At 38.2% G+C, this 8698-nt stretch overlaps 1 protein-coding gene across 2 annotated transcripts; it reads right to left on the bottom strand.

Annotated features, from left to right (window-relative positions):
* Window positions 1–3241: 3241 nt before the first annotated feature.
* On the bottom strand, window positions 3242–6529 carry LOC112182170 (metal tolerance protein 1). Of its 2 annotated transcripts, none has more exons than XM_024320622.2 (2): window positions 6204–6529; window positions 3242–4920 (listed from the first exon to the last, which is right to left on the bottom strand). In XM_024320622.2, the coding sequence occupies exon 2, from the start codon at window positions 4918–4920 to the stop codon at window positions 3664–3666; it is 1257 nt and encodes a 418-aa protein (XP_024176390.1). In that variant the 5' UTR covers window positions 6204–6529; the 3' UTR covers window positions 3242–3663. The 2 variants fall into 2 exon arrangements, with proteins under 2 accessions (XP_024176390.1, XP_024176391.1); XM_024320623.2 differs by lacking the exon at window positions 6204–6529 and adding an exon at window positions 5003–5285.
* Window positions 6530–8698: the final 2169 nt, after the last annotated feature.

Here is an 8698-nt window from a genome sequence, read left to right as displayed (position 1 = left end):
GGTTAGATTGCATTAAATACACTTTTTGTTTATTAAAAATAAAGTTGATAATAAATATCAAGGGTTGAGATTATTTTATAAGGGTTGGGTCACTTACACCGTCGGTGCATAGAATAATTTCCAATCACAAAGAACGCAAAGTAGATGTGACATATTAGAAAACATAAATTGTTTTTTTTTTTCCTTTCGATGAACAATTTTTTTTTTTACATCTTTGTTAGATTGTTTCGCGATATCCCAAAAACTTCTTAGGCCCAAAGATTAATCTACTAGGGGCTTAGACGGCTAAATAACATTACAGTAGCTCCTTCATGAACAAATTAGTTAGTCATTTGATCATCATCAGCTTTTGTACTCCTTAATCCCACATAATGTTTTACTTTTTTTATTTTTTTGAAAGGAATGTTTTACTTATTGTTGACTTGTTTAGTTTTTTATAGGAATGACTTTTGAAAAAAAAAAAAAAAGGAACCTAAAGGGACAATATCTTGATACTGAATTTATGTTGGAGACATTTTTCTTAGAAGCCTAGTGTCCCTCAAATTGACATGTATTAATGTTATATAGGTTGACATAATCAGCAACATATAATCAAATGCCCAAAAAAAAAAAAGACACATTGCAACCCGGCCATTTGGATTGATATAATTGCTCAATCTAAAACTAAATTAATCTAAATAGAGAAAAAAAATATTGCAAATCATATTTGGGTGTTGATCACCAGAATATACATGACCTAAGTTTTTGGGTTAGCTTAAGTGATGAGAAACGGTGAGGAATTGAGTTACGATTAGGTTAGACGAGGGGTTCTATATACCAAAAACAAAATGAAAGTAAACTTAATCCAAACAAAGAAAGCATGATGGCAACTAGATTGTTGGTACAAAAAAACCCTAGTGAGACTCTCTCAACCCTAGCTAGTCTACAGCCTCCTTGCCTCCACCATCAACGTTTCTACCCTTCTCTCCCACTTTTCTCACTCCATGGCTTCCATTGATGCAGTCACAGCAAGCTTTGTTGCCTCCCTTTCTCTTGTTGAGGGCGGTAGAGCCCCTGATCTGGGGAAAATTGGTGGTGGTCCTGTGCGCAGGTCATCCCAATCTTTTCTTCTTGGCAAACCATTAACTCGAAAGCAGGTTGATCCGAAGGCTTTCAAATCTCACTTCCACCGAACTTGAATGGTGGACAAGGAATTCAGGATCCAGGAGAGGGCGAGGGATCTGTTCCTCTTCTCTTTCGAATCTGTTTGAGATCGTAACAAAGTGTTACGGGGAGGAGTCTGGTGTTATGATCGCACCCTCGTGTGTTTTGCAGAGTATGATGGAGTCAAACCATTGCATGAAGTCCAATTCAAGCATCTCCGAGTTTGGGCTAGGGTTTCTAGAATACCACCTCTTTATGAAGAGTCTGAGAATCTCACACTGATTGGGAACCTCCTTGGGGGTTTTTTGGAATATGATAAGAAGGAGTTTAAGAAAGGATTGAATAGGATTTTATTCTCCCATGATGTGTCCAAGCCAATCTTGCTTGAACGCAAAGTCTATTTGGATGTTGGTGTCGAACCGATTCTTCAGTTTCACTTTGAACATCTGCAAGGGAGATGCTCACAGTGTGGACTTGTCACTCATGCAGGAATTGCATGTGCAGAACCGTGTATGGCAAACCCTACTCCTAGGGTTTTTCATTTTCCTGGACCATCGGCATCTGGAAGTTCGTTCAAAGGATAAGACTGATCTTTTCACAGCCTCTTCTTCCATCCCTTTGAAGAGGAAACCCGTTATTCGTTGATTGGAGCGGCCAATTTCCCCTACTTCTCCTTCGGTCCCTGTAGGGCATGTTACTAAGACTGATGCTCCTTTGGAGCACGAGTTGGAGAAGGATCAGAGTCCCACGGTCGAACCTCCCATAGAGACTGTTGATTTGGATGGTTCTGCAGGTATGCAGATGGTTCAAGATGCTGGTTTGTCTTCTAAGAAACGAAATCGAACCAGTGTGGGTAACCCTTCCCCTAAGAAATTCAAAACTATATTGGGTGGAAAAGTTCCAACCCTACAGGCTGATGCATTGAGATTGATTGAAGATGACAGTGATGTTGTTTTGCTAACTTTGAAGAAGAAGACTAGTAGGCCCCTTGGCAGCAAGAATAAGATTCAGCGCACTAGTAAGAAGACTAAGGATAGTCTTCTAAAGCTCACCTATGCTCCACCTACTGGATCTGCTACCAGCCCTAGAGATAAGGGCAAAGGAAAACTTTGATTTCATGGTTTTCCTTTTTGCCTAATGCTAGAAGTGGGGTCTTCTACTACTTTCATCTTTGTTTTCTAGTTGTACACCAATTGAGGTCTCTAGGCGACTAGATTACTGCTTCTTGGGAGGTTGGTAGAGAGGGTTTTGTATCTTGTTTTGAAGCTTTCTTTTTCTCCTCACACATGGCACATAGACTTCCATAAAACCCCAATTAGTATTTCATCCAAAGTTCTAAACTCTTATGTGTTTATCTCTTAATTATGAGTAATCTTAATCAATAAAGTATTTACTATGGAGACAGTTGAGTAAGATGTAAATGGGTTTCAGGATAAATATACTTGCTTAAAATTGCTTGTAATTTTGAAGAAAAAGAATGCCGAAAGGGAGTGATGTGATTTTTCTTTGGAAGAATCGCATCGACTCAAAGTGGAAACAGAACTAACAGACAATATCAAAAGATGGATTTTCGATCGATCGAGAATGGATGGTAGGGCAATTCACAGGAATCTCTATACCTAATTTCTCATGAAAGCCTGTAAATTTGTACACTAGCATTTGGCATATATATAACTCTTTCTCATGCAATAGTGTTGACGCATAAGGATTCAAAATATAACATCAAGCTACCGTTGGAGACTTGAACAAGTCATAGCATTTAAAGCTTCGACTATGTCAAACCAATTGGATTGAGATATTAGATAATTTGGGTCCTTCCTAGCCTAGCCTTAATATCAGAGTTGTTGTGGGTGTGCTTCAATAGAGTGATGTTCTGCTCACACGAAATAAATTTTGGTTGATCACCCTTATATTCAAGAGTGAAAAACAAACTGAACTCAAAAATATCATTCTGCAAATCTGAGGGTGATTCACAAATATTTTCTTAGCCAGCTACTCCCGAGGAAAACTCTGCTGTGCTTAAAAACTGCTTTCACGAACTAAATAAAAAACACCTCAAACTTCAAGTCAATGGGGACATTGCCTAAAAAGTAGAACAGAGTTGCAAGACACTAAACTCTTATGCAATTCCGATTTTAAGAAGTAATATTACAATGTCATGCAAATTGTTACAGACCAATCAAGTCAAGTGTAACCAATGCATATTTTGCCATCATGCAGTTTTCAATATATTTGCACCGAGAGGGAACCAGTTACCTCCCATATACTTGTGACAGTAAGAAACTAAGAATCAAGGTGGCTGCAAACTGGCACTTCTACAGTTTCTTCATCTCCTAACCAGTAACCACAATATAATTACTTGGCACCAAAAACATGCATCTTTGGTAAGATTAGCAAAGCACTGCCTAGACATCAATGCTGATACTAAAAATCTGGACCTCATCTAAGAAGAGTATATATGCAACCATATGATCAATTTAATCCTTCACCGTATCCTGATCTTAACCTTCAAAGAGCTCGTTAACGCTCAACTTGTATAGTCACATGGCTGATGTTGTGCTCCCTTCTGATATAATCAATCACTTTGTCCAGCACCATGTCTGCATTTGCTTCAGGTCTGATTTTCACATGGCAAGCCAGCAGGACTTTCCCAACTGTGATTGCCCATATATGCAGCTCATGGATTTCCACCACTTCTCCCATCTCCAACAGCCCCTTCTCAAGTTTCGTTGCATCAATCTCCCTTGGTGTGCTCTCCATTAGTACATCAAGTATGTTCCTTATCATCTTGAAAGTTGTCCCCAAAACAATGACAGAAAATATTAGGGTGCAAATCAAATCAACTATCTTCCATTCCGGCTTGTACCATATGATGGCCCCACCAATCATTACACCGATACTTTGAACCAAGTCCCCAAGAACATGAAGGTAAGCTCCCTGCACGTTTATGTTCCGTTGCTTCTTCTGGCCATGCCCGTCTTTTGGCTTGTCCAAGAGTGGCTCATGAGCATGACCTTCATCAGCACCATTGTGTTTATGATCATCATGACTGTGAAGGTGTTCATCATGCGAGTGTTCTTCATGATCATGATGGTGCTCGTCATTCGAGTGTTCCTCATGGTGATGGTGATGGTGATGATGAGTAGAAAATATCATTCCATGGCTGTGATGATCATGATCATCATGGCCGTGACCATGACCATGGCCATGGCCATGATCATGACCATGATCATGGCCTAACAGTACAGCCATGCCAATATTAACCACTAGACCAAATGCAGCAACAAGAAACATCAGAAAACCATTCACATCAGATGTGTTATTAATCATTCTAACAATGGCTTCATACACCAATATCCCAGCAAGCAACCATATGAGTTGGATAGAAACCAAAGCACCGAGAATCTCAATCCTGAAAAAGCCGTAAGACTGACGGGGAGTGGTTTCCCAGCCAGCAGCCCACAAGGAGAACAAGGAGATGGCAAAGGCTGCAACATCAGAGAGCAAATGTGCTGCATCAGTCAATATTGCTAAGCTATTGGCTTCAATGCCACCAAACACTTCAACACCCATGAAGAGAACACAGAGTACCACTGCTATCAAGAGCTTGCGCATGGCAGCTGATCGTTCTTTGGAATCTTTAGAATGTGGTCCAACATCCGACAGTCCACACGGTGCTTCCCCACAAATCTTACTCCCACCCACACTCGTCTCTTCACCAGGAGCATCTCCATGGATCTCAATAATCTGGGAATGTTGTGTATTCTCTGATTCCATCTGAAAATTTACAGAAGTAACCTGACGTTAATGAATTTAAATGCTGGAAGTATGCAAAATTGTAGAAGAAAAATGCAATTACAATAATGTAATCTTCTTGTAAGTGGACAACATAAAATGTCTATTATCTGTTACATTTACATCATAGGCAGGAAAAGTTCATTACTAGTATTATAAAGACATTTAGAATAGCTTTATAAGCACGTTAAGACCAAAGCACTATACAGGAAAAAAAGTACATATGTTGTATGCTAACTGCAACACCATGTCCCTGTTAAACCACAGATTAAGAAGATGTTAAACTTACTAGAATCAATTATAGTATAAGCTTCCTGAAACAAGATTGTTTTTTAATATGATCCGTGGTCTGTTCTCAAACGAAGCCACATCTTATCCCATATATTACTAAATAATTCTGGAAGATAAATATTGCCAAGCTGCATTGGAAAGGAGGACAAAAAATCAAGTTTCAACATTCTTGGAGTTATATTCTCAATTTAGTTTGAGGTGCTAGTTATTTGCTATGAATACCTGATTTTAGTCAAACTTAAAGTCCCCCTGTGGCGATAACGTGGATCACCAAAAATTTGAAGAGAGTTATGGTACAAATTCAACTTTGGGTACAGAGAACAGAAAAGCGAATTAGGTACTGCAAAATCCTCATTAAAAAGGGAACATATCAACCAAAGCAAAAGGACCGGCAAACTCAGGCCTATGAACTCCATGAATGAAATAGCTTAACCAACATATATGACCCTCCAAGAAGTGGATGCAAACAGACTGACACAAAGGATCAGGTTTGAAAAAGTTTCTCGAGTTCAAAGGTTTGCCATGAGCCCATGAGGGTCTCTAAACCGTAAGTGAAAAGTCAAGACTGCTTTGTGCCAAGTTGGAATCAAATACAAGGCATATGATCATGTTCTGTGATCAAATTAAGAAAGTTGTTACAGGTTACAGTGCAAGCAGAAATAGCTGGTATACAAAACATCAGAAAAATGCTTGAGCAGACTATTAGATAAATGGGCAACATCAAATCCCAGTGGGAACCACAACCCAGAAAACATAATCAATGCTACAGCTTCAAGAGAACAGAGGGGCATAAACCCTCTGCAGCCGATCAAAACATTTCAAACAAGAACACTCTCCTCAAAATACAAGAAACTCTGTTTGATTAGTGAAAAAAATAAAGGCCAGTTGAGTTCTCAAACGTCAAAAAATACCCACAAATATAAGATTAAGAAAGTTCATCACCGAAATTAAGAGATGGGCAAGAAAGTATCTACCTTTATGGTACTTCTGGAATACAAAAAGTGGGTCTTTCTCTATGAGTTTGTTACTGATACGGGTCCTTACGGCCTTGAGGATCTTATCGATTGTATTGCCTGATTTGCCTCCCGGGACTCTCCTGAAACCCTTTTAAAGGCGTCACCTTTACTCAGCCGCCCTCCGTGACTTTACAGTTTTAGCCTCACCAAACCTTCTTCCACAACCAAACTCAACCCTGTATAGTCGGAGAGGTGCTAGCGTGGGCCTCCGGTCGTGGCAAAGTTTGTCCACTTTGTTGATGGCACACATTACCAGACACCTCAATTCATATTACAATATTCCACCTTCAATCCATGTGTATTACTTGACGATGGGCATTCCTGGAATTGAGCAGCTTTGTTTAATATGATTGTGATCGACGTCGTTGTATGGGACCAATGTATAGATAAAAAAGGGAATAGCTCAAAGCCTCAAATGAGAAGTGAGGTAGTTATTACTTATTCCAAATGTCTCAGTCCAAAATTAGGAACCCCACTTCCAACATACCTGGTAATGGTCTTAATTCATGGCCTTAATTAGGAATTAAGACCGCAGTGCAAATATGTATACTAGCATATATTCTTATTGGAGTTTTTAAGTGCTTGTTTGCTCATTAGTCATTACATTGGATTTTAAAGGTGATTTCAGTTTCAGATCGAGTCACTGATTTTCTTTGTTCTCAAATGTCTTTCTTCGATTTGCTTGTTTTCTGTAATTCGGAAATGTATCTAGCTGTGGAAATAGATACTTGATCATGCACATACATGACACGACAAAAAAGTCACAATGCCAGAAGATCGATCATCCTGGAGCGTTTATATAGTAGCAACCTACTAGTCAAATTCTCATTTCAGATAAAGATGGCAATGCTGGCGAACAAAAAAAAAACAGAAAGGAGAGAGGTAGTTCTGAAAAGTTATACGACTCTTCAAATGGCATAAACTGATAATTAAACCCATCATTTGGGTGGCCGGTTTTTTATATTTTGGCCTGACTTTGAATTCCTTTTCTGATGTTTCTTTGGTTAACTAAATGGAAGTTGTTTTCACCAAGGTTCTTAGTTTGTCACCTCAGCTGCCACGGTCTACTTAAACTATCGGCCCACCACAACACCATTGGTCGCCGTTTATGGTTGAACCTTTGTAATTTTCTGTTCTCTATTCTCGTCCTGTTTAGTTATTAGGTTCTGCGTTGATCAGTGGAACAAAGTCTATGTAGCCAACAGAGTAATCAGAATAGTTTTTGTTCCATTTCTACGTCTGGTGTTGCCATTTTCAAATTGATTCAATTTTCTTAAAATATATGCACTATGTTATATATAAGAATATAGTATCACATATTAACCATTTTGAAAATTGATACAACATGTGTTCTCTTAAATAATTGTATGAACTATGAACAATCTAGTCTAATTTTAATTAATTATTGAAAAAGTAATTAAAACAGAGATCGTCAGTGAGCAGTATTCTTTTCAAGATTAGTTTTGCCGGCCAACTTATATTTACGTCTCAATATAGATGGGAGTTCAATCATTTTTCCTGTTCCTAGTTCCTGGTCCAGATCTAGTTGGAGATGTCCTTTTCCTATTTGGTTGTAATCTTTTGGCCTGTTAAGCTTTGCTGGGCCTTCATCTCAAAAAAAAAAAAAAAGCTTTGCTGGGCCTTTGGGCTTGTCCCCTAATGAAGTATTTCATTATCCAAAAAAAAAAAATAAGTTCAATCATGCTTTATATATTTTCATTATTTTGTTCCAATCCATCCCCTTCGCGCACAACGAATTTCTCCACAATTGCATCGCTTTATGCACTGCTATATAATTCAAAGTAATCCAATCAATTTGCTTTACTTTTCTTTAATATCCTAGGGTCCTGTACACCCTTTAAGCACAATTTTTCACGAGTTTCATAGCTATTTCAACAATAATTAAGAACGAAGAAGTAGTACTTTATTAAGATATGAATCTGATACCTTAAAGCTGCATGCACTACTAGACATTGAGAATCAAGCATATATAGACGCTGGCCCGGCCCAGAGTACCTGAAGAGAGAGATGCGATGCCCATTACTACTGCCATGGCTGGGTTTCTTGTGGCACAAACCTGTCGAGAATTATATACAATCACGAGTACATGTATTTCATGCTATATATTACAATTCATATTAGCATGAATCTCTTCGTCATTTAATGAAAAACAAAAAAATATCTTCGTCATTGTGAATTAGTTTTGTGTGGTTAAGGAGGAAATTCACGTGAAGCTTTTATTCATTATGATTATCAATTTACATCAATTTCATGCTTTTATTTATTGTTAAAAATTCATGTACATGAAAAATACGCATATGAAAAACGACTGTAGCTTCATGTACATGCAAAAGACTCATATATACGAAACACTATTATAGTTCATTATGTTAGAACGAAAGACAATTGTCAAAGAACCATTACCTCCACTAGCTTCTTCAACTAATTTGCTC

This window comes from Rosa chinensis, chromosome 1 (assembly GCF_002994745.2).
Source record: "Rosa chinensis cultivar Old Blush chromosome 1, RchiOBHm-V2, whole genome shotgun sequence".
Lineage (NCBI taxonomy): Eukaryota > Viridiplantae > Streptophyta > Magnoliopsida > Rosales > Rosaceae > Rosa > Rosa chinensis.
Note: the sequence above shows the minus strand (reverse complement) of the source record. Positions and strands in the feature narration are given on the sequence as shown.